Here is a 26407-nt window from a genome sequence, read left to right as displayed (position 1 = left end):
CCCCTTCCCTCTGCAGCCTCTGGTAACCAGTACTCTAGTTTCTACTTCTATGAAATCAATTTTTTTTTTTTTTTAAGATTCCACATATGAGTGAGGTCATGTGGTGTTTGTCTTTCTATGCCTGGCTTATTTCACTTAGCATAATGTCCTCCAGGTTCATCCATGCTGCCTCAAATGACAGGATGTCATTTTGTTTTATGGCTGGATAGTATTCCATTGTGTATACCAGCCACGTTTTTCCTTACCAATTCATCCGTAGATGGGCATTTAGGTTGATTCTATATCTTGGCTATCGTGAATAATGATATCATGAATAACGAGGCATCAGTGAACACAGGAGCACAGATGTCTCTTCAAAGTAATAATTTCCTCTCCTTTGGATATATACCCAGTAATGAGATTGCTGAACCACACAGCAGTTTTCTTTTTAATTTTTTGAGGAATCTTCACACTGTTTCCCATAATGACTGTAGTAATTTTCATTTCCGCCAACAGTGCGTAAGTGTTCCTCTTTCTCCACAGCCTCTCCAGCATTTGTTACTTTTTGTCCTCTTGATAACAGCCATTCTAACTGGGGCAAAGTGATATCCCATCGTGGTTTAGATTTGTATCTCACTGACGATTGGAGATGTTGAGTGTTTTCATATATCCGTTTGCCATTTGCACACCTTCTTTTAAGAAAAGTCTATTCAGGCATTTTCCCCAATTTCTAATTGAATAATTATTTATTTTGCTATTGTTTGGGCTCCTTATGTATTCTGGATATTAACCCCTTGTCAGATGCATAGTTTGAGAATACTCTCTCTCATTCTGTAAGCTGTCTCTGTTACTCTACTGGTCGTTTCTTTTGCTGTGCAGATGCTTTATAGCCTGACATAATCCTGTGTGTCTATTTGTGCTTTTGTTGCCTAGGCTTTTGAGGCCTTACTGAAAAAAAAATCCTTGCCCAGTTCAATTTCGTGAAATGTTTCCCCTATGCTTTCTTCTAGTAGTTCCAGAGTTTCAGGCCTGACATTGCAGTCTTTTAAGCCATTCCGATTTGACTTTTGTATCTAGTGAGAGATAGGGGTCTGGTTTCATTCTTCTGATTGTGAACATGCAGTTTTTCCAGCCCCGTTTATCGAGGAGACCGTCCTATCCTCCAGGTAGGTTCTTGGCTCCTTTGCAGAAAATCAGTTGGCTGTTAATGCTTCGATTTATATCTGGGTTCCCTATAACGTTTTATTGTTCTGTGTATCTGATTTGATGTCAGTGCCCTGTTGTTTTGGTTGCTTTTGTATATTTTGAGGTCAGGTAGCGTGTTGTCTCCAGCTGTGTTCTTTCTGCTTGTGATTGGCTTGGCTTTCAGCATCTTTTGTGGCTCCATACCACTCTTAGGATTTTTTTTTTTTTTCTGTCCAGACTGTCATTGGTATTTTGACAGGGATGTCATCAAACGTGGAGATCACGATGGTTGATACAGACATTGCAACAATATTAATTCTTCCATGAACATGGAATCTCTTTCCATTTATTTCTGCCCTCTTCAATTTCTTTTATCAGTGTTCCACAGTTTTCACTGTAGAGATCTTTTGCTTCCTTGCTTAAGCTTATTGCCAGGGATTTTATTTTTTATCTGTTGTAGCTATTGTAATTGGAACTACTTTCTTGATTTCTTTTTCAGATAGTTTACTGTTGGCAAATAGATGTGCTACTGATTCCTGTACGCTGATGTTATATTCTGCCGCTTTGCCAAATTCACTTGTTCTAACAGTTATTTGGTGGAGTCTTTAGGGTTTTCTCTACGTAAGTCTATGTCAGCTGCAAACAGGGACAATTTGACTTCCTCTTTTCCGGTTGGATGCTGATATGGTTTGGCTGTGTCCTCACTCAAATGTCATTTTGAATTGTTGCTCCCATGATTCCCACGTGTTGTGGGAGGGACCTGGTGGGAGTTGATCAACTCATGGGGGCGGTTTCCCCCATACTGTTCTTGTGGTAGTAAGTCTCACCAGATCTGATGGTTTTATAAGGAGTTTCCCCGTTCACTCGGCTCTCATTTTCTCTCTTGCCTGCCGTCATGTAAGATGTGCCTTTTGCCCTCCACCATGATTGTGAGGACTTCCCAGCTACGTGCAACTGGGAGTCAATTAAGCCTCTTTTAAAAAAATAAATTACCCGGTCTTGGGTATGTCTTTATCAGCAGCGTGAGAACAGACTAATACAGGTGCTCTTTACATCTTTCTCTTACCTAATCGCTCTGGCTAGAACTTCCAATACTAAGTTGAATTTAAGCGGTGAAAGTGAGCATTCTTTTCTTGTTACAAATCTTACAGAAAAAGCTTTCAACGTTTTCCTATTCAGCATGACATTAGCTTTGGGTTTATCATATATGGCCTTTATTTTGTTGAGGTATGTTCCTTTTATACCTACTTTGCTGGGAGTTTCTATCATGAAGGGATGTTGAAATTTTTCAAATGCTTCTCAGCATCTATTGAAATGGGCATATGGATTTCGTCCTTTGTTCTGTTGATGTGAGGGATCACTTTTATTACTTTGCACATATACTGAACCGACCTTGCATCCCTGGGATGAATCCCACTTGATCATGGTGGATGATGCTTTTAATGTCCTGCTAGTGTTTGGCTGAGGGTTTTTGCATCCATGCTCGTTAGGGATATTGGCCCTTACCTTTCTTGTTTTGTTGTGTCCTCATCTGGTTTTGGAATTACGGTAATGCTGGCCTTGTAAAATGTGTTTGAAAGTATTCCCTCCTCTTCATTTTTTTTTTTTTTTTGGAAGACTTTGAGAAGAAGTGGTACCAGTTCTTTCCATGTTTGGTAGCATTCACCAGCAAAGCCATGAGATCTTGGACTTCTCTTTGATGGGAGAGTGCTTACTCCTGCTTCAATGTCATTATTCCTTATTGTTTCTGTTCAGGTTTTCTGTTTCTTTTTGATGCAATCTTGGTAGGTTGCATGTGTCTGGGAATTTATCTGTTTCTTCTAGATTTTGAATTTCCTGGCAGATAGTTGTTCACAATAGTCTCTTATCATCATTTCCATCCCTGTCGTGCCAGTTGCAATGTTTCCTTTTTGTCGCTGTTTCTATTTGAGTCTTCTCTCTGCTTTCCTTAGTTAGTCCAGCTGAAGATTTGTCAATTTCTTTATCTTTTAGAAAGCTAACTCTTTGTTTTTTAGATTTTTTAAGTTGTTCTTAAAAATTCTCTACTTAGTTTAGTTCTGCTTTGATCTTTGTTATTTCTTTTCTTCTGCTAACTTTTGTTTTTGCTGTTGTTGTTGTTGTTGTTGTTGCTGTTGTTGTTCTTTTTCTCGTTCCTTGGGGTGTAACATTAGTTTGTTTATTTGAGATATTTCCACTTCTGGTATGTAGTCATTTATTGCTATAAAGTTTCCTCTTAGAGCTGCATTTGCTGTATCCCATAGGATTTGGCGTGTTGTGTTTCCATTTTCATTTGTCTCAAGGAATCTTTAAATTTCCTTTTTAATTTCTTCATTGACCCATCCATTGTTCAGGAGCATGTTGTTTCATTTCCATGAATTTGCCCAGTTTCCAATGTTCCCTCTCTTATTGATTTCTGGTTCTATTCCATTGTGGTCAGAAAACACTCGATGTGATTTTGATTTTTAAAACTTTGTTAAGAATTGTTTTGTGACCTAACCTATGGTTTATTCTGAGGAATGTTTCATGCGCCGTTGAGAAAAAAAATGTGTATTCTGTGGCTTTTGGATGGAATGATCTGTAAACGTCTGTTAGGTCCACGGGGCCCAGAGTGCAGTTTAATGTCGATGTTTCTTGGTTAATTTTCCATCTGGATGACCTGCCTGCTGCTGAAATTGGGGTACTAAATTTCCTCACTATTACTGTATTATGATCAATCTCTCCTTTTAGGTCTTTTAATATTTTCTTTACGTATTTAGATGCCCTGGTGTTGGGTGCATATATTTATAACAATTATAAATAAATAAATAAATAAATAAATATTTTTTTACCACATATATTTACAAGTGTTAAAAATATATATTTACAATTGTTAAAATATATATATTTAACAATTAAATATATATTACAATATCTATTGCAGTTGTCAAAATACATATGTATCTTGTAATATGTATCACTATGTATATTGCAACAGTTAAAAAACATATATATATATATATCATACATACATACGAACACACATATACTTACAATTGTTATGTCCTTTTGCTTTATCAACCTGTTTAACATCATATAATGGCCTTCTTTGTCTTTTTCTTTTTATGGTTCTTCACATAAACTCTATTTTATGTGATCTAAATAGAGGTACTCCCACTCTGTTTTAGGTTCCATTTGCACAGAATGTCTGTTTCCAACCCTTTGCTTTCAGTCTATGTGTGTCTTTGTGGGTGAAGTGAGATTCTTGTAGACAGTATATAGTCGGGGCTTGTGTTTTTAGCCACTCTATGTCTTTTAATTGGAGAACTTAGTTCATTTACATTCAAGTTTATCATTGACAGGTAAAAGCTTAACACTATCATTTTGTTACTTGTTTTCTGATTGTTTTGTAGATCTGTTCTTCCTTTGTTCCACTCTTACTGTCTTCTTTTGCTGTTGTGTGTTTCTCTCTAGTAGTAAATTTTGATTCCTTGCTATTGATATTTTAGAGTCCCTATTATAGGTTTTTACTTTGTAGTTACCATGATGAGACTTACAAAATATGTCTTATAATTACAATATAAGTTATTTTAAACAGATAGCAGTTTAACTTTAATCACGGGAAAAAGGAACAAAAACAAACTCTACACTTTAACTCATCCGCCCCTCCACACTTTGACTTTTTGATGTTTCAAGTCACATCTTTTTATATTACTATCTCTTAACCAATTGTTGTGGTTATTACTATTTTGAACAGTTTTGTCTTTTAGGTTTCATACTTAAGATATGTTTGCCAGCCCTCAATGACAGTATTATAGCACTGTGAATTTGTCTGCTTTCTTACTATTACCAGTGGGTTTGATACCTTCAGATGTTTTTTTCTGTCACGTGTTAGTGTTCTTTTCTTTCAGATTGAAGAAACCCCATTCGCATTTCTTCTTCCTTTCTTCCTTTCTTTTTGTCTTAGAAAGTCTTTTTCTTTCCTTTATGTTGGAAGGATAGCTTTGCTGAATACAGTATTCTTGACTGACAGTTTTTTCCCCTTTATCACATTGAATGTATCATTCCTCCCTTTCCTGGCCTGCAGGGTCTCTGCTGAGAAATGTACTGAAAGCTGTACTGGTGATCCATTGTGTGTGATATGTTGTTTTTCTCTTGACGCTTTGAGCATTTTTCTTTGCCTTCTATTTGTTTAAATAATTTGAATATGGTGTGCCTTGGGGAATTTGTCTGCAGGTTGAATTTTATTTGTGATCTCTGAGCTTCCTGTACTGGAATGCTATGATCTTTCTTCAGATTTGGGATATTTCAGCCATTACTTATCCAAATATATGCTTTCTAGACCTTGTGCTTTTCTTTTGTCTTCCTCAGCAATTTCTATTATGCAGAGCCTAATTTTCTTGATGATGTCTTATAATTCTCAAAGGCCTTCTTCCCTCTTTTAAAATGCTTTTATCTTTTTCCTCCTCTTTATATGTTTTATCTTGGTGCTTACAGATTCAGTTTTTCAGTTCAGTTGCTATAGTCTCTATTTTAGGACTTCGGGATTTTTAATCCTTTTTATTTCCTTGTCACATTTTTTGTTTTGTTCCTGGATTGTTTTAGACATTTTATTTAGTTGGTTATCCAGGTTGTCATGTAATTCCCTTAACTTCTTTAGGATTATTCTGAATTGTCTCTCAGACATTCCCTAGATCTTCAGTTTTTCTGGGTCTGTTACTGGAGTTTTGTTGGTTTCTTTGGGTGTGTCATATTTCATGAGTTTTCACAATCCTTGTCTCTTTATATTGATGTCTGTGTGCTCGAGGAGATGGCCACCTCTTCCAGGTTTTGCAGCTGTTCCTCGGTGGTGTTAAACCTTTGCTACTTAATATTGGAACTTAATCCCTGGCCAGCTATTGCTTTCAGTCTGAGAAAGACTTATTTTGAGCACTGGAACTTAAATGTTAAACTGGAACTATATTGCTGCCCTGCCACTGCTTCTTGGTTGGGGGACGAGTTAGGTGAACACAGGACCATTACTGACAACGTTTTAGTTGTTTCCAGGTCAAGAGAAGGCTCCACGTGATCACGTGGGCTTAGCGGGAAATCTGGCCAGGGATTTGGGCCTTCCTGTGCCCCTGTCCGTGCTATGGTTCTGGCCAGTCCCTCAGCACTGGCTTGCCCACTGATGGCGGCACAGAGCGGCTGCCAAGATCCACGTGAGAGTTGCTGTGATCAGTGCACCCACTTTCTGTTCCCAGTTCACACCAGGTGTTTCAGCTCTCTTCTGGAACTCCCAAGGATACCTGTGGGATAGGACTGGAGGGGACTTCCCATGAAGATTCTCAGACTGGTGGGGAGATCACATGTCCACCTCCAATTCCCTCCTCCCACCTCAGAAGTTGTGGGTCTAGAGAAATTCTCTGTGAGTATCATTATGCTGGTTTGGGGGAGGAGGTGGCACAGTCTAACATGACTGTTGTTCCTCTTACCGGTTGTGGCTTTTCTCAATTTTGTCATCCTAGTTTCTCCCCCAAGTTCTGGTGAAATCAGAGTGGTATTCTTGTCTTGGATTAATTTCTAGTTGTGCATTTGTGGGAAGAGTGGTACTGTGGGATCATCTGTTCTGCCATCTTGCTGACATCACTCCTCCCCTTTACCCCGGTGTTCGAATGCAGAAAGCAAGGCTAAGAAAAGGTGCAGGGGTTTGTTCCCAGATTCTAATCCAAGATCACAACCGATGTATGCCTGACTGGAAAGCTATGCAATAACGTGGGCCCATGCCAGGCTATAGGCCAACATTAAAGCCCCATTCATACCTGCCCCCTCCTAGACATTGAGGGAGCACAGCACATAGTGGAAGAAGCCTTCTTTTGTCCTCAGAGGAGTGTGCCTACTTCAAAGCCCACAAGAGAGGGTATGGAAGAAGAAGGTACTTAATAATGGACCTGCTGGACAGGACACTGTAGTGAGGGTCGGGAGATCTGGGGACCAGGACAAGACCCACCACTAACTGTGACTTCGTCTAAGTAACTTGCTCTCTGCTGGACATGTCTCTAATAAACAAATAAGAGTTCTGAGCCACTGTTGCAGGTGTCAGAGAGGTGAGTTCATTGACCCCAGCTGGGATAAAGGGAGAGGGGGTGAGATACACCTCTGGCAATCATTTCAGCAGCCTATAGCCCTTATCAATGCAACCTCTCAGCCTTAGCAGCTATTGCTAGTATCATCATGATTTGCATGTAAATGACTGCTGCTGGATGATGATCTGGGGACAAATGGCACCCAAAGCTTATCCCAAAGGGCCTGATCTCAAGGAAGCTGATGGATGCTGCCTCTAGGCCTGCTAGAACACCAGCTGCTCTGTGGAGGGGGCATCCTTTGTAATCTTCACAACCCCTCCGTGAGACTCTTGCTTTCCTGCCCCCACGAAGAGTAATAGCATCAGTCCTTTGCAACCAGCCAGGACTGCTGTGAGGAGTAATGAGAAAGCTCCAAACAGCTCTGGAAGATACTAGAAAGTGAGTTGCACCTGCTATGTACCCACAAAATTAAACAGCAACAACAACAAGAGAGGAGCATGATGCAAGTCCAACAGATTACTCATCTGGACAATTGCAGGAAACATACCAGAGCTGTGCATTATGAGGTAAATGGTCATCGATATTACTACTAATCATTAAATGCCCACTGGTGATACCATTCCCAGTGGAGTTACAAATGCCACCCAAAGAATCCATAGCTCCTGTCCTCTCAGTAGATATGGGAAGTCGTGGTTACTGGGGACCAGGCTTTGCCTGGCATGCCCCTAAAGGTTTTAGCCTATCTCGTCCTCACAGCAAGTAAATAAGATAAGTCTATCTCCTGCCTCTGGGACGAGGCTGTTCACCCTCCCCTCACAATGCCCAGAGGACATTGAGGAATAAGTAAACCAAGGCCAAAGCCTCCTAACCCATGCTCTGTGATGTGTGCCAATGGTTTATGATGTCTCCACAATACAGCTCTTGTCCTCCCTTAAGTGGTCAATTAGGGCCTGGGACAGCCTACAGATAGTACCCAACATGGTTAAGCACCACCCCTTTTGAGCCTCACCTTTACACCGCACACCAAAACATACATGTGTTATCGTGTGTGTATAAAAACTCCAAACCAAGCCAAAACAAGAAGAGGATGTGTGTAATTTTCCTGAATGGGGTAGAATTCTGGTTATCTCCTGTGTAACTGCCAAGTGTGTTCAAGGTAGCTTCTCAGCAACGCATCGGCAGTATGAATCTCAGCAGAACCCAAGACCAGACCCGACTTCTTCAGTCTTTCACTGAATCCTCCTCCTTCTCCTCCTCCTGTGGTGCCGATCTTGGTCAATGGTACCCCAGGGCCACAAGTCACTCAAGCCAGAAGCCTGGGTGTCATCCTTGGCCCCTCTCTGGACCTTGCCCCGGGCCCACCTCCAACCTAGGACAGCACCATTCTATCTATCCTATGAAAAGCATCTGCCAAATAATGCCACTGCCCTTCGCACCCTCTTCCACTAACTTTCTGCACAAACTTTACAACCCACGAGTGAGTGAGTGAGTGAGTGAGTGAGTGAGTGAGTGAGCTTTCTTTGGGTACAATTTCTCCCAATGGCCATTGATTTTCTGTGATTGAGACTAGGGGTGTCTGAAGATGGCCAGTGAATGAATAAAACTGATTGGCAGGGTCATGGAAACAAGCAAGGCCCACATTGAACCTCACTGGCATGATCTCATTACACTTCCTCGTGCTGGAGTCCCAGGAAAGCCGAGTCCCTCTTTGTCATCAGTGCAGGGAGGATGGGTCAGCCTTTTGTGAGAGTGGTCTTGGAGAGTGTGCTCTCCCTTGGTATGGCTTAAAGAAACCGCCCGCCGTGCTATGTTGAGGGCACCACTCTGGGGGTTCCAGCGAGACGGCAGCTTTCCCCCTACAGGAAATAAAACAGATGAATGTGATTTGATGGGACCCCTTGAGGTCCCGACGCTCATTTAGTCTTTGTCTGGAAGGCCCACCATTAGGCTCCATGTAGGAGACCAGTAGTCTTCTGACTGCTCTCAGGAGTACTCTGGAGGTCTGTATAATTACCTCAGGTGACCATGGGGAGCACTGGAGGAGGGGCACAATGGGTGCAGTTTTTTTTCCCCCATTGGGTCACGCCATCATTTTATCAGTCAAAACGATTCCCCAGTGGGGTGCAGTGTGGGAAGAGATTGGGCGGTGAGTGGCTGGAACTGTGTTCAGGCCCCCTGTGACTTGGGAACCCTGACTCCATTCATGTACAATGTCCCCATCACCAAGAGCATGGGCTGTTACTCGCAGTCGATCGGGAACCCCGCTCCCCCCAGATTTCTAGTTGGGGACAGTGGCTCTTAGACTGCATTGGTGTCTTGGAAGGGTCCTTGCCTCAGATCAACCAAGGACTGTATCCTGGCTCCCTCTTGTGCTGGAGATGTGACCTCAGAATGGTGATCACACAACTCACCTTGATCCAGATGGCGGGAGGATAAAACGAAAGCATGTGAAGCTCCTGTAACACAGCAGGCTGTGTAACATTTCACGCAGCTGAGGACAAGTGTTGCTACCTCCGTAAGGTTACCCAGGATTCACAGGAACATAGCACCAGAGAGAATGAGAGCGGGTGAGGCAGAAGAGTAAGTTATTCTCTTGCTCACTCGCACAGTCCAGTGGTCTTCTGTTCACCAAAAGTGCTCGGTGATCCTGGGGCAGTGGGATTTCTGACCCCACATCTTCTTCTGAGGCACTGTTCACTTTACTGACCTACCTGAGACATCCCTCAGGCACAGGGATTCTCAGGTGATGTAAACGCGGGTGAGGGGGAGGTGTAAGCGAAGGAGGAGAACTCATGACTTGGGCACAGTCATATTTCAGAAACAAAGGTGTAGAGCTGATGACCCATGCCTTTCCCTACTGCTGACCTATCTTTCCCCCTTCCTGCACGTGATTGCCCTGTACGTATGCTCAAGTGGTTCATCATGCAGTGGGTAATGGGGCCTGCTCTTGAGATGCACGAGCATCTGTTTTGTGTCGCCATAACAGAATACATGAGACTGGGTGATTTATAAAGAAAAAAAATGTTATTTAGCTCATGGTTCTGAAGGCCGGAAAGTTGAAGGGCATGGCCCCGGCTTTGGGCAAGGGCTTGCGTGCTGTGTCATTATGTGGTGAGGAAGGTCAAGGGGGAAGCGGTCACATGCAAAGAGAGAAAACCTGAGGGCCATCCTGGCCGTATAACAACCTACTATCTTGGGCACTTTGTCCATTCCGGCAAGAACTTTTCCAGTCTCACCAGCACAAGAACTCACTCACTACTGTGAGGAGAGCACCAAGACATCTACAAGGACAAAGGTGGAGCCCTCATGACCCAAACAACCTCCCACTAAGCCTCACCTCCCAGCACCACCACGTTGGGGATCAAATTTCAACATGAGTTGAATCTCCTGTGTGTACGGGGCTGGCAGAGGAAAGCATCTTCTGCTGTGAGGCTGCAGGGTCCACTGGCCTGGGCAAAGGGGAAGCCAGGGAAATACACCTGGTCCATCCACGCCAAGAGGGCCTGAGGTGGATGATGGCAACTGGAGGTTGAATCAGCAGTGGAGGTATTCCTTTCAGGAGATGTTGGGGGGTGCAGTGTGTGGGAGTCAGTCAGCATCTGGTGGGTAGTGGGCATATGGTTCTGGGCAAAGCAGACCTGGACAATGTCAGGATCAGATTGGAGAGCCCTGGACGGGGTGTAGTGCAGTGGGGAGAGGGGCTCTTCGTTGCCATCTCTGCCACTTGGGTTTCAAGTGTGACTGCCGAGTTGTGCCCTATCCACCAGACTTCTCCACATCATTTCTTGTTTCAACAAGTATTCACATCCTAAATGCACACACACAAGCACAAGCATGCCCATGCACATGCATGCACAGACTCTCCCTGACACTCCTTTACAAGTGCAATGACTGAGCTCGTGGTTATGACAGCAGCTATGAAGGAACAAACACCCAACAGGTCCCCAGCCCTCGGGAGTTGGAACTCTGCTCCTCTTTTGGACAGGGCTAAGCCCCACGCTGTGATGTCCTAGGAACTTTTGGAGAAGCAGCCATATGCACCTGAGCCTCCCCTACTGAGTTAGGGCCCAGCTCAGGAGGACAGAGGCATTGTGGGGAGACAGGTGGTACCTGTGCTATCGTAAAAGCTGCAGAGACATGGGATCTAAAGAACTCCATCAGTCTATAATTAAGAGCTTTGTCTGTTCAGTACCTATGGGTCTCACCGTGGCTGTCCCCACGGATGTAGGAAAAGGGCTGTGGGATTTCCAAATGCTGTTGCCTACCTGAACCTTACCCCATCTGGATTTCATTTGCACCTAAAGGCCCTGGACCGCTGAAGAACCAAAGGGTGAGTAATTCACCCGGCAGGCCCTATGAAAGCATTTATTTTCCTCCCTTAGCATTGTGCAGAGGACTACAAGAGATAGGGGAGTGGGAGAGAGTATTTTGGTGTTCCTGCGTCCTAGTTAGGCTTCTTGATACTAAAAAGCACATCCAGTATCTTTGTCCATTTACTTCGGGGATTCCTGGTGTTGCAATTTCTAACAGGGCCTCCTCCATGGTTGTTAGTTAACAGGGACAATTATGCTCCAACCCCCCTTTCAGAATTTTCCCGCTGATACTGTGTTGCAACATGTATCAAGGTCACCTTAGGAAGGCAAAAGAAAAAAAAAAATGAAGCCCTCATCTTCTGTAAAGGAACAATGCATAGTTGGAGACGAGGTCGCCTGTTGGAAGGGCTCTCTGTCTTGCGGTGGGGCAGGGGGGCTTGGGAGCTCTCTGTCAGTACAGGGGTTAACGCCTTTTCTGAGATCCACAGATTCTTCCTCCACATGACCCTCCCGCCTCCGCCTGCAAACACCGCCCAGTTTTCCTCAGATATGAAGACCGTGTGCACTGCTGGGGGGAGAGAGACGTTACTCCGTCCTCATTCCTGCATGTAAGTGCCCCACCAGGGTCAGAGCTGCCAGCTGTGGAAGACTCACCGTTGGCTGGCCACAGCCCATTGCCACCAGGACCCAGGAACAAGCAGCGCTGCCTCGAGGAGGAGGGCGGACAGCCTAACAGGGCTAAGGGAGATGCTAGCTCTCTCCCTCCACAACCCCACCGCCGCGAAAGTTGACCACCCCCAGTTCACCCGACTTGTTGAAAGTTACATCAAATGCCACAAAGCGAAAAACAGTCAAGCGTGCCAGCGTTTATTTCAGGCCCGGTGACCGGGACACCGCGGGCGAGCAGGGGCATGGAGCAGCAGAGGGGGCTCGGTCGCCGTCCAGGCCTTTGTGTCTGTGGCTCCGGTGGTCTCAGATTCTGAGTGTCCGGTGTCCTCTCCTAGGGAGAAAAGCAGAGTGACAAGTGGACCCTTGGAAGCCCTGTGGCTTTCTGGCTTGGTCTGAGGTTCTCTTGGTGGAACGGGAAGGGGTGGCGGATGGGCTTGGCGGTGAGCAGTGAGAGAGGCGGAGGCTGGCTCCCAAGGAGCTCTCACCTGAAGCACTTGGTGAAACACGCCAGGGCTCTCTGGAACCGGCTCCTCCAAGACCCTCGCAGAAGAGCAGGTTCCCTGGGCAAGCCTGCACCACCGGATGGGTCCTCCGTGGCGTCAGAGGCAACAGCCAACTCCTCAGGATCTTTCTGTGGCCCTTTCACATTCTGAAAGACAAACTAAAGAGCCGGCTCCTAATGGCCCCTCCCATCCCCGGCTTCCCTTACCCCCTCCGGCAACTGTTGTGTGCCTCCCCCGGCCCTCTTCCAGGGGCTGGGGATGCAGCAGTGACCTGCACAGACGAAAGTCCGGCCTCCTGGAGGACATTCCAGGACAATGGAGGGAAGCCAGACTCACCAGATCAGCAGGTGGAAGGAAGGGAGTGAAGATCATGCTTCCCAGAGTCTGTGATGTGCCAGTGGGGACCAACACGGCTTCGTTGAAGACACCGGTGAAGCTCGTCACTCTGCCGGGTGCAAAAAGAGGCCGAGGGCCTGCCCCCTCCACGCCCCATTCAGCTCCTCTGCCCCTGCCCCATCGCCCCTCCCTCCTCCAGCCTTGTGCTCCAGCAGTGGATACATTTGTGGTATGTCACGTTCCCTCTGTTCCTGTGTCTCTTACTCCCACTCCTCCAATCTTTCTTTCCTGTGCTTCTTCCTCCTGGCCCTCTCAGCAGGCTCAAGCCACGTTTCTCCTTGCCCAGCAGAAAAAAAGCAGAGCTCTTCAAGCTGGTGATGAGCCATCATTTGGTGTCGACGTGGGTACTCACCTGCCTTTGATTCACGGGATTACATACATGGATGCCCTGGGCAGGTGTATGGGTCCAAATGAGTCGCCACAGCAAGGAGGGTGAGCTGGGTAATGGCATCCAGAGTCCAAGTTAACAGCAGTTTTCCTTTCAGATGGTTATGTGAGACTCCATGTCTGCGTGACAGTCAGTCTCAGGTGGTTTAGGGCCTGGAGGGCTTGGACAACGTGAGAGGGAGGGAGAGGGGAAGGGCCTGGGCTGGGATGAGTTGAAAGTAGAACAGCAGATCAGCCTGGGCAGCATAGGGAGACCCCAGCCCCACAGAAAATTTAAAAAGTAGCCTGGCATGGTGGCACACACCTGTAGTCCCAGCTACTCAGGAGGCTGACATGGGAGGACTGCTTGAGCCTAGGAGTCGGAGGCTGCAGTGAGCCGTGATTGCACCACTGCACCGCACTCTAGCCTGGGAGACAGAGCGAGACTCTGTCTCAAAAACAAACTGACAAACAAACAAACAAACAAACAGAAGAAAGTGGAACAGCAGAGGTAAAAGCTCCTTGTTGCCTGGTCTTGCTATGTCAAAGTCAGGCTTTGACATCTGGGTTTCAAGCAATGCTGCCGAGTTATATCCCCTGTTTACTAACCAGGTCTGTGGGATCTGCACCGCTGACTTCACAGGAACTCCCTGCAAACCGTATCCTGAAGGGAAAGTGGAAGTAGGTGGCCTCAGTCTTTTATTTGGCTTTTGAAAAAATAGTGCTGTTTAGGAAAGCATCTCTTATATAACCCTGAGGCTACAGAGCTGATCTCTGTAAGCCTATCGTGGGCCATGCCCTGAATGAGGCTCTGCTTCAAGCTATTCTGTGAGGGAGAAACGGAGAGGGGCACGAATGTAACAGGGAGGGATGGAGGGACGTTTATGGGGCTATGGTAGGACTGAGGAGGTGGGCATCCACTTAGCCTTGGGAGTTGGAATGGAGTCAGTGAAGAGTTCCCAGAGGAGGCGTGTTTGAAAGGAGGGACAGAAGAAATCAACCAAGAAATAGAGAAAAGGGAGAGCACCACAAGTGGAAGCAAGCCCAAGACAATACCGTGAGTTTTTGCAATTGAAAATATGTAGGCCCAGTTTTCTGTTCTAGGGTTTAATAGTAAAGTAAAGTCAGTCATGAGGTTCCAATACAGGAACCTGAAAAGCTGTGCCTTGCAGAGACACCAAACCTTGGTTTTCGAGAAGCAAAAGTGTATATTTTTAGTAGAATTTTGATAGCAGTCCATTGGTCATTTTTTCCAGTGTGATTCATGCTTCATGTGTCCTACCTAAGATATGGTTGCCTAGCCTCACAACAGAGATTTTCTCTTCTGTTGTTTGTAGGTTTTAATATTTTGCAATTCACACTTAGATCTAGGATTTACTTTGAATTAATGCCTGCATGAAGTGTGAATAATGTCTGGATGAACGGTGAGATACTGAAGTTGTTTGAGTCTTCCATGACGAGATCTACTTTTTCCAGCACTGTTAGTTAATTGTCAGCTAATTTAATTATCTTTGGGCCTTTATTAAAAATCAACTTAACTATATATATGTAAGTCTATTTCTAGGCCTTCTATTTCATCCAGTGATCCCTATGTGAATTCTTAAGATCATATCAGGCTGTCACAATTACCATATCTTTATGTTTAGTCAGAGACTTCAGTGAGTAAGTCCTTCATGCTTGTTCTTTTCCAAATGGCTTTGGCTCTTCTATGTTCTTTGCATTTATAAATAACTTTGAGAAACAGTTCTTCACTTTAATTATGACTATGGTAAGCCTATAGATCAATTACTTGAGAATTGACCTCTTAACCTGCGTCTTCTGATCGATGAACATGATATAACTCTGTTTATTTGGGTCTTCACTTTCTCTCGCCAATATTTTATAGTGGTCTGCATACAGGTCTTTCACATATTCCGTTAAAATTCTCAATAGATACCCATTTATTTTGCTGTAATTATAAATTACATTTAAAATAATGTCATCTCCAATTATTTGTTCCCAGTATGTTGAAATACAGTGAGTTTTTGTATGTTGAGTTTCTATCTTGTAACTTTGTTATGTCACTTATTAGGTCTAGATGTTTTCCCCCACATTCCTTAGTATTTTGTACATAGACTATCACGCTATTTGTAAATGGAGAGTTTTTTGTTCCTTCCTTTTCAATCTGTATGCCTTCTATTTATTTTGCTTGGCTCATTACACTGGCTGAGACCTCAAGTATAAATGCATACGCATAGTAAGAGTCTGCCGTATTTTTAACATTATGGGAGAAGCATTCAGTATTTCACCATTAGGTATGATGCCAGCTGCACGTTTTTTGTAGGAGCACTTTGCTAGGTTGAAGATGTTGCTTTATGTACTTATCAAGTGGTTTGGGTTTTTTTTTTTTCCGGCAATGAATAGGTGTTTTATGTTATCAAATTACTTTTCTGTTATTCATCCTGATAATATCTGTTATTTCCTTTTATTCCATTTATATGGTAAAATACATTCATGGACTTTTAATGCTAAATGGCCTTGCATTCCTAGGACAAACCGTGCTTGGTAATAGATTATAATTTTTCATACGTCATTGGATTCAAGTTGCTAAAATTTCGCCAAGGAGTTTTGCATCTATGTTCATTAGGAACATTGGTTTGTAGTACTTTTTGTTCTTCTGGTGTCTTTTCCTAATTTTCTTTTTAATAAAAGCAATGCTGCCATCATAAAATGAATTGGGAAGTGTTCCATCCTGTGTTTTCTGAAAGTGTTCTTTTAGGACTACCAATGTGTTTTCTTTAAATGTATGATACTGTTCACCAGTAAATCTATCAAAGACTAAAGTTTTCTTCATGATTTACAGGTTCCGTTTTTTTAGAAAGCTTCACATAACCGTTCTTTTAATCTTAACAAGGTCTTTAGGGATGATTACCAATTAATTATATTGTAGTTATTAGAAGAGTGTGATTTTTTAAAAAAAATTCCTCAGCTCTTAAATGTCTTTTCTTTTTTCTGAAATGTTTGTTTTTATCTCTTCTAAAAATAACGGGATACATGTGCAGAAACTGTAGGTTTGTTACGTAAGTATGCGTGTGTCATGGTGGTTTGCTGCACCTTATCGACCCGTCTTCTAAGTTCCCTCCCCTCTCCCCCCACCCTCCATCCCCCAACAGGCCCAGGTGTGTGTGGTTCTCCTCTCTGTGTCCATGTGTTCTCATTGTTCAACTCCCACTTATGAGTGAGAACATGTGGTGTTTGGTTTTCTGTTTCTGTGTTAGTTTGCTGAGAATGATGGCCTCCAGCTTCACCCATGTCCCTGCAAAGGACATAATCTCATTCCTTTTTATGGTTGCATAGTATTCCATGGTGCATATGTACCACATTTTCTTTATCCGGTCTATCATCGGTGGGCATTTGGGTTGGTTCCAAGTCTTTGCTATTGTAAATAGTGCTGCAAGAAACATACGTGTTTACGTGTCTCTATAGTAGAATGATTTATATTCTTTTGGGGTATATACCCAGTAATGGGATTACTGGGTCAAATGGTATTTCTGGTTCTAGATCCTTGAGGAATCGCCATACTGTCTTCCACAACGGTTGAACTGATTTACACTCCCACCAACAATGTAAAAGCCTTCTCATTTCTCCACGGGCTCGCCAGCATCTATTGTTTCTTGACATTTTAATAATCGCCATTCTGACTGGCATAAGTTTCTATCTTGTTGCGGTTTTGATTTGCATTTCTCAGAAGATGAGTGATATTGAGCTTTTTTTCATATGTTTGTTGGCTGTGTAAATGTCTTCTTTTGAGAAGTGTCTGTTCATATCCTTTGTCCACTTTTTGATGGGATCGTTTGTTTTACTTCTTGTAAATTTGTTTAAGTTCCTTGTAAATTCTGGATATTAGACCTTTGTCATATGGGTAGATTGCAAAAACTCTCTCCCATTTGGTAGGTTGCCTGTTCACTCTGGTGATCGTTTCTTTTGCTGTGCAGAGGCTCTTTAGTTTAAGTAGATCCCATGTGTCAATTTTGGTTTTTGTTGCAACTGCATTTGGCGTTTCGTCATGAAGTCTTTGCCCATTCCTGTGTCCTGAATTGCATTGCCTAGGTTTTCTTCTAGGGTTTTTATGGTTTGGGTTTTACATTAAAGTCTTTAATCCATCTTGAGTTAATTTTTGTATAAGGTGTAAGGAAGGGGTCCCGTTTCAGCCTTCTGCGTATGGCTAGCCAGTTTTCTCAACACCATTTATTAAATAGGAGATCCTCTCCCCTTGTTTTGGTCAGGTGTGTCGAACATCAGATGGTTGTAGATGTGCGATGTTATTTATGAGGTCTCCGTTCTGTTCCATTGGTCTATATGTCTGTTTTGGTACCAGTACCATGGTGTTTTGGTTACTGTAGCCTTGTAGTATAGTTTGAAGTCGGGTAGCATGATGCCTCCAGTTTTGTTCTTCTGGCTTAGGATTGTCTTGGCTGTACAGGGTCTTCTCTGATTCCATATGAAACTTAATGTAGTTTTTCTAGTTCTGTGAAGAAAGACAATGGTCTTGATGGAAATAGCATTGCATCTATAAATTACTTTGGGCAGTATGGCCGTTTTCACGATATTGATTCTTCCTGTTCATGACCATGGAATTTTCTTCCATTTGTTTGTGTCCTCTCTTATTTCCTTAAGCAGTGGTTTGTAGTTCTCCTTGAAGAGGTCCTTCACATCCCTTGTGAGTTGCATTCCTAGGTATTTTATTTTCTTTGTAGCAATTGTGAATGGGAGTTCACTCGTGATTTGGCTCTCTGCTTGTCTATTATTGGTGTATCGAAATGCTTGTGATTTTTGCACATTGATTTTGTATCCTGAGACTTTGCTGAAGTTGCTTATCAGCTTAAGGAGTTTCTGGGCTGAGACGATGGAGTTTTCTAACTATACAGTCATGTCATCTGCAAACAGAGACAATTTGTCTTCCTGTCTTCCTATTTGTATACCCTTTATTTCTTTCTCTTGCCCGATTGCCCCTGCCAGAACTTCCAATGCTGTTGAGTAGGAGTGGCGAGAGAGGGCATCCTTGTCTTGTGCCGGTTTTCGGTTTTCGAAGGGAATGCTTCCAGCTTTTGCCCATTCAGTATGATACTGGCTATGGGTTTGTCATAAATAGCTCTTATCATTCTGAGATACGTTCCATCAGTACGTAGTTTATTGAGAGTTCTTAGCATGAAGGGTTGTTGAATTTTATCAACGGTCTTTTCTGCATCTATTGAGATAATCGTGTGGTTTTTGTCATTGGTTCTGTTTACGTGATGGATTACGTTTATCAATTTGCGTATGTTGAAGCAGCCTTGCATCCCAGGGATGAAGCCGATTTGGTCATGGTGGATAAGCTTTTTGATGTGCTGCTGGGTTTCTTCGCCAGTATTTTATTGAGGATTTTCGCATCGATGTTCATCAGGGATATTCACCTGAAATTTTCTTGTTTTGTTGTGTCTCTTCCAGGTTTTGGAATCAGGATGATGCTGGCCTCATAAAATGAGTTAGGGAGGAGTCCCTCTTTTTCTATTGTTTGAAATACCTTCAGAAGGAGTGGTACCAGCTCCCCTTTGTATCTCTGTTAGAATTTGGCTGTGAACCTGTCTGGTCCTGGGTTTTTGTTTTTTTTTTTTTTTTTGGTTGGTAGGCTGTTAATTATTGCCTCATTTGTGATTATCTTTTTAATGTGGTGCATTACATTAATTAATTTGCATGTGTTGAACCATCCTTGCTTCCCAGGGATAAATCCTGCTTAATCATGGTGAACAATCATTTTAATGTGCTGCTGATTTCGGCTTGCTCATATTTTGTTGAGAATTTCTGCATGTATGTTCATCAGGGATATTGTCCTCTTGCTTTTGTTTCCTGAAGTGTCTTCATCAGGCTTTGGTGTCAGGGTGACACTGGCCTCATAGCACGAACTTGAAAGCATTCTCTCTTCTTCAGGCTTTGGGAAGCGTTTGAGAAGGTTTCGTGTTAATTTTCTTTAACTGTTTCATAGAATTCACCAGGGAAGCCATCTGGTCCTCAACTTTTCCTTAATGGGAGGTTTTTGATTACTGATTCAATCGCCTTACTCCTCATTGGTCTGTTCAGATTTTCTGTTTCTTCATGATGCAGGCTTGGTTGGTCGTATGCATCTACGAATTTATCCACTTCCGGGCTGATCCATTTATTGCTGCATAATTGTTCGCAGTTGTCTCTTATTGTTCTTTCTGTATTCGTGGCATCAATTGCAAAGTCTCTTCTTTCATTTCTGATTTTATTTCCCTGACTATTCTCTCTTTCCTCTTTATTGAGTCTAGCTAAAGGTTTGTTAATTTTGTTTATCTTTTCAAAACACCAACTCTTACTTTCATTGATTTTTTTCCTACGGTTTTCTATTCTCTATTTTGTTTATTTCTTCTCTAATCTTTATCATTTCATTCCCCCCGCTATCTTTGGAGTAAGTTTGTTCTTCTTTTCCTAGTTCCTTGAGATAAAAAATGAATTTATGCCGGGTGTAGTGGCTCACACCTGTAATCCAAGCACTTTGGAGGCCAAGGCGGGCAGATCGCCTGAGGTTGGGAGTTCAAGATCAGCCTGACCAACATGGTGAAACCCCGTCTTAAAAATAAAAAAGAAAATACGAATTTCATGGACGTCAATATATTTTGTTTAAATCTATGAACATGATGTTTGCTTTCTATTTTCCCATTTTTTCTTTACTCCTCTCATCCATTTTGTTTTCATCTCTTCACATTTTGGTTGGGTGTTTTAAGATTCCATTTGTCTTCACTACTGTCTTATTAGATATATCTATTTCAATTTATTTAAATGGTTGCTCTAGGGCTTACAATATGCATGCTCAACTTATCACACTGTATCTTCAAGTAATGTATACCATTTCACATACAGTGTTCGAACCTCACTAGAGTATACCTTACTTTTCTTCTCTCTCTTTTTTTTGGCAATGTTATTGTTATGCATTTTATTTCTACATATGCTATAACATATGTATGTTATAAACATCATTCCGCTTTCAAGTTAATTTGTTATAAACTGTCAGTTGTCATTTATATATTTTTCAAATCTGATGATTATGTGTCTTGGGGTTGCTCTTCTCGAGGAGTATCTTTGTGGTGTTCTCTGTATTTCCTGGATTTGAATGTTGGTCTGCCTTGCTAGGTTGGGGAAGTTCTCCTGGATAAGGTCCTGAAGAGTGTTTTCTGACTTGGTTTCATTCTCTCCATCACTTTCAGGTCCACCAATCAAACGTACATTTGGTCTTTTCGCATAATCCTGTATTTCCTGGAGGCTTTGTTCATTTCTTTTCAGTCTTTTTTTTTTTTTTTTTCTCTCTCTCTAATCTTGTCTTCTCGCTTTATTTCATTGAGTTGATCTTCGGTCTCTGATATCCTTCCTTATTCTTGATCAATTCAGCTATTGAAATTTGTGTATGCTTCACGAAATTCTCATGTTGTGTTTTCAGTTCCATCAGGTCGTTTATGTTCTTCTCTACACTGGTTATCCTAGTTAGCATTTGGTCTAACCTTTCTTCAAGGTTCTTAGCTTCCTTGCATTGGGCTAGAACGAGGTCCTTTAGCTCAGAGAAGTTTGTTATTACCCACCTTCTGAAGCCTGCTTCTGTCAGTTCGTCAAACTCATTCTCCATCCAGTTTTGTTCCCTTGCTGGTGAGGAGTTGTGATGGAGGAGAAGAGGCGTTCTGGTTTTGGGGATTTTCAGCCTTTTTGCTCTGGTTTCTTCCCATCTTTGTGGATTTATCTACCTTTGGCCTTTGAAGCTGGTGACCTTTGGATGGGGTCTCCAAGTGGACATCCTTTCTGTTGATGTTGAAAGTATTTCTTTCTGTTTGTTAGTGTTCCTTCTAACAGTCAGGCCCCTCTGCTGCAGGTCTGCTGGAGTTTGCTGGAGGTCCACTCCAGACCCTGCTTGCCTGGGAATCACCAGAAGGGGCTGCAGAACAGCAAAGATTGCTGCCTGTTCCTTCCTCTGTTAGCTTCATCTCATAAAGGTACCTGCCAGATGCTGGCCAGAGCTCTCCTGTATGAGGTGTCTGTCAGTCCCTGCTGGGAGGTGTCTCCCAATCAAGATACACAGGGGTCAGGGAGCCACTTGAGGAGGCAGTCTGACCCTTACCAGAGCTCAAACGCTATGTTGGAAAATCCACTGCTCTCTTCAGAGCTGCCAGGCGGGATGTTTAAGTCTGCCGAAGCTGTATACCCACAACCGCCCCTTTTCCCAGGTGCTCTGTCCCGGGAAGGTGGGGTCGTTATTTATAAGTCCCTGACAGGCTGCTGCCTTTTTTCAGAGATGCCCTTCCCAGAGAGGAGGGAGTCTAGTGACACAGTCTGCCTACAGAAGCCTTGCTGAGCTTCCTTGGGCTCAGCCCTGTTCAAATTTCCTGGCAACTTTGTTTACGCAGGCCAGGTTAAAGCTGGTACTGGAGCCTCAGCAGTGGTGGACACCCCTCCCCCCGACCGAGCTCGAATGTCCCAGGTGGAGCTCAGACTGCTGTGCTGGCTGTGAGAATTTCAAGCCAGTAAATCTTAACTTGCTGGTCTTCGTAGGGGTGGGACCCACCAAGCCAGATCACTTGGCTCCCTGGCTTCAGCCCCCTTTTTCAGGGGAGTGAACGGTTCTATCTTGCTGGCGTTCCAGGCATCACTGGGGTATGAAAAAAAACTGCTGTGGCTAGCTCAGTGTCTTCCCAAACGGCCACCCAATTTTGTGCTGGAAACCTGGGGCCCTGGTGTTGTAGGCACCGGAGGGGTTGTCCTGGTCTGTGGATTGTGAAAACCATGGGAAAAACACAGTATCTGGACCAGAGTGTTGGGAACAGTCCCTAATGGCTTCCCTTGGCTGAGAGAGGGAGTTCCCCCGCCCCTCGAGATTCCTGGGTGGGGCGACACCTTGCCCTGCTTCACCTCACCCTTATTGGGCTTCACCCATTGTCCAGCCAGCCCCAATGAGATGAACCACGTACCTCAGTTGGAAATACGGAGATCACCCACCTTCTGTGTGGCTCTGGCTGGGAGCTGTGCACAGAAACTGTTCCTATTTGCCCATCTTGCCAGCAATCATATATATATGTATGTATATATATTACATGTATTTTGCTAATATATTGCATATATATTATATATATTTAATGAGAAAAATGCTATCTTTTATGTATAGCCATAGGTTTCATTCATTCCTCTTGGTCAATTCAAGTTTCCATATGGTATCATTTTACTTCTGCCTGTATATATTTTTGGGGAGAAATGGCTTTTCATGTCTTTTGCCCATTTCTCAATGAGGTTATATGCTTCATTATTAATTTCTAAAACTAATTTGTATAATCTAGATACAAGTCACTTATAAGTTACATGATTTGCAAATACTTTCTCCCATTCTGTGGCTTCTTTTTTCACATTCCTGTTGGTATTATTAATTACAGCAAAAAAGTTTTTAATTTTAATGAAGTCCTGTTTATCCTATCCCATTGTAGTTTTAGTTTGCATTTGTCTGTTGATGAATGATGCTGAGTACCTTTCCATATGTCTGTTTGCCATTTGTATGTCTTCTTTTGAAATGTTTCTATTCAGATTCTTTGCCTATTTTTCAATTGGATTACTACACTTTTTTCCCTATAGAGTTGTTTGAGCTCCTCATGTGTTGTGATAATTAATCTCTTGTTAGATGGGTAGTTTGCAAGTATTTTCTCCCATTCTGTGGGTTTGTCTCTTTACTTTGTTGATGAACAAAGGATTCCATTTGAAACTCTTAGTTTCATTGATTTTTTTTCCCCCATGGTTTTCTATGGTCTATTTTGTTTTCATTGTTGATGGTTTCCCTTGCAGTGGCAGAAGCTTTTCAACTTGGTGTGACCCCATTTGTCCATTTTTTTTGCGTTGATTGCCTGTGTATGTGGGGTATTACTTAAGAAGTCTTTACCCAGTGCAATATACTGGAGAGCTTCCCCTTATGTTTTCTTTTAGTAGTTTCATAGTTTGAAGTCTTAGATTTAAGTCTTTAATCTATTTTAATTTGATTTTTGTGTAAGTTGAAAGATAGGGGTCCAGTTTCATCCTTCTGCATATGAATATCCAGTTTTTCCCAGCACCATTTATTGAAGTGACTCTTTTCCCCAATGTAGGTTCTTGGCACCTTTGTGGAAAATGAGTTCGCTGTAGGTGTGTGGATTTGTTTCTTGGTTCTCCATTCTGTTCCATTGATCTACATGTCTGTTTTTATGCCAGTACCATGCCTTTTTGGTTACTATAGCTCTGTAGTATAATTCAAAGTCAGGTAATATGATTCCTCCAGTTTTGTTCTTTTTGCTCAGGAAAGCTTTGGCTCTTCTGGGTCTTTCTTGGTTCCACATAAATCTTAGGATTGTATTTTCTATTTCAGTGAAAAATCTTTTTGTTTTGTTGATAGGGATTGCACTGGATCTGTAGATTGTTTTAGATAGTATGGATATTTTAACAATAACAATTCTTCCAATCAATGAACATGGAATATCTTTTCATACTTTTGTGTCCCCTTCAATTTCCTTCCTCAGTGTGTTTTATAGCCTTCCTTGTAGAGGTTTTCACTTCCTTGGTTAAGTTTAACTCCTAGGTATTTTATTTTATTGATAGCTATTGTAAAGGGGATTACTTTCTTGATTTCTTTTTGAGATTGTTCACAGTTGGTAGTGATTTTGGTATGTTGATGTTGTATACTGTGACCTTACTGAATTCGTTTGTCAGTGCTAATAGTTTTTTGGTGGGGTCTTTAGGTTCTTCCTGATATAGGATTATGCCATCTGCAAACAAGGATAATTTGAATTTTTCCTCTGTAATATTGACACCCTTTAGTTCTTTCTCTTGCCTGGTTGCTCTGGCTAGAACTTTCAGTACTACGTTGAATAACAGTAGTGAAAGTGGGCATCTTCGTCATGTTGCGGATCTTGGAGGAAAGGCTTTCAGTTGTTGCCCATTCAGTATGATACTAGCGGTGGGTGTGTCCTGTGTGACTTTTATTATGCTGAGGTATGTTTCTTCTATACCCAGTTTCTTCAGAGTTTTTATAATGAAGGGATGTTTAATTTCTATCAAATGCTTTCTCAGCATCCATTGAAATTATCATATGTTTTTGTCCTTCATTCGTTGAAGGAATCATGCATCATGTTGATTGATTTGCATATGGTGAATCATCCTTCCATCTCTGGGATAAATCCCATTTGGTCATGAGGAATTATTTTTTTACTGTGTTGGTGAATTCGGTTTGTGAGTGAGTACGTTGTTGAGGATTTTTGCATCAACGTTCATCAGCGATATTGACCTGTAGTAGTTTTCGGCGTGTGTGTGTGCGCGCACGAGTGCGTCTTTGTCTGGTTTTAGTTTGAGGAAAACACTGGTCTTGTAGAATGAGTTTGGAAGCATTCCCTCCTCCTCTGATTTTTGAAATTTTTTGAGTAGGATTCGTATTTGTTGTTCTTTAAATGTTTGGCACAATTCAGCAGTGAAGCCATCGGGTTCCAGGCTTTACTTTGGTGGGAGACTTTTTCTTACGACTGCCATTTCATTACTTGTTATTGTTCTGTTCAGGTTTTGAATTCCCTCATGGTTCCATCTTTGTACGTTGTATGTGTGTAGGAATTTATCAATTTCTTCGAGGTTTTCCAACCTCTAGGCATATAGTTGCTTACAGTAGACTCTACTGATACTTTGAATCTCTGCAGTATCAGTCGTAATGGCTCCTTTGTCATCCCTGATTTTACTTACCTGGTTCTTTTGTTTCTTATTTATTCTGTCTAAAAGTGGGTCCATTTGGTTTCTCTTTTGAAAGAACAAGCTTTTCATTTCCTTGGTCTTTTGCATTGTTTTCTTCGCTTCGATTTTATGTATTTCTGCTCCAATCTTTATTATTTCTTTTTCTGTACTAATTTTGAGTTTGGTTTGCTCTTGCTTTTCTAGTTCCCTAAGACGTGTTGTCAGGTTGTCTATTTGAAGTTCTTCTACTTTTTTTGATATAGGTTCTTACGACTATAAGCTTCCCTCTTAGTGCTGCTTTTGCTGCAACCCATAGGTTTTGGTAATTTGTGTTTCCATTATCATTTGTTTTAAGACATTTTTTTCAATTTCCTTCTGAATTTTTTCATTGACCCACTGGTCATTCAGGAATGCATTCTTTAAATTGCACATTTTTGTGTAGTTTCCAAAATTCCGCTTGTTGTTGGTTTCAAGTTTTATTCCATTGTGGTCAGAGAAGATACTTGATATTATTTTGAATGTTTTAAGACTTGTTTTGTGGCCTAACATATGGTCTATCCTTGAGAACTTATCCATGGGCTGAGGAGAAGAATGTGTACTCTACAGCTGTTGGACGAAATGTTCTGTAACTATCTATTAGGTCCATTTGGTCTACCGTACAGATTAAGTCCCATGTTTCTTTGCTGACTTTCTGTCTGGATGATCTGTTCAATGCTGAAAATGGGGTGTTGACGTCTCCAACTATTATTTGTCTTTCAACACTTTAAGTCCTTTAGTTTGTTTCCACAGTGCTTCGTGGTTTTGCAGAATATAAGTTTTGCACTTTCTGTTACGTTTATTCCTATGCATTTTAATATTTCTGATGCTATTGCAAATGGAATTGTTTTCTTAATTTCGTATTCAATGAACTTTTTGCTACTCTATGGAAACAGAAATTATGTTTGTGTATTGGCATTGTATTCCTTCACCTTGCCAAATTCAGTTATTATCTTTAAAGTGTTTTAGTGGATTCCTTAAGATTCTATAGTTACAAGATGATGCCATATGCTAATAGAGGTAGTTTTATGTCTTTATTTCCCATCTTGATGCCTTTTATTTCTTTCTGAAGACAAATTACCCTGGCCACAACCCTCAATACATTGTTGAGTAGTAGTGGCTACATCAGGCATCCTTGTGCTGTTTCTGACATTAAGGGTAAAAGATTTGGTCT

General features: G+C 42.3%; 1 protein-coding gene and 1 long non-coding RNA gene across 6 annotated transcripts in view; one reads left to right on the top strand and one right to left on the bottom strand.

Annotated features, from left to right (window-relative positions):
* Nucleotides 1-26407, top strand: part of LOC144576405 (doublesex- and mab-3-related transcription factor C1) — a 73340-nt gene that overhangs the window by 18158 nt on the left and 28775 nt on the right. The window contains exon 1 of one of the 5 annotated variants that reach the window (XM_078363559.1): nt 12770-13518. The exons of 3 other annotated variants lie outside the window; for them this stretch is intronic. In XM_078363559.1, coding sequence (XP_078219685.1) covers nt 12770-13518 — 749 coding nt within the window. Of the gene's footprint in view, nt 1-12769; nt 13528-26407 lie in introns of those variants that run through there. One more of the 5 variants, XM_054251591.2, reaches the window with a different exon arrangement.
* LOC103790274 (uncharacterized) lies at nt 12364-13119 on the bottom strand. The gene is made up of 3 exons (XR_013531670.1): nt 13027-13119; nt 12673-12848; nt 12364-12518 (listed from the first exon to the last, which is right to left on the bottom strand). It is a non-coding gene; the product is annotated as an uncharacterized LOC103790274 (long non-coding RNA).

The sequence above is a fragment of the Callithrix jacchus genome, chromosome X (assembly GCF_049354715.1).
Source record: "Callithrix jacchus isolate 240 chromosome X, calJac240_pri, whole genome shotgun sequence".
Lineage (NCBI taxonomy): Eukaryota > Metazoa > Chordata > Mammalia > Primates > Cebidae > Callithrix > Callithrix jacchus.
The sequence above is the reverse complement of the archived record's forward strand: the minus strand, read 5'-3'. Positions and strand labels throughout refer to the sequence as shown.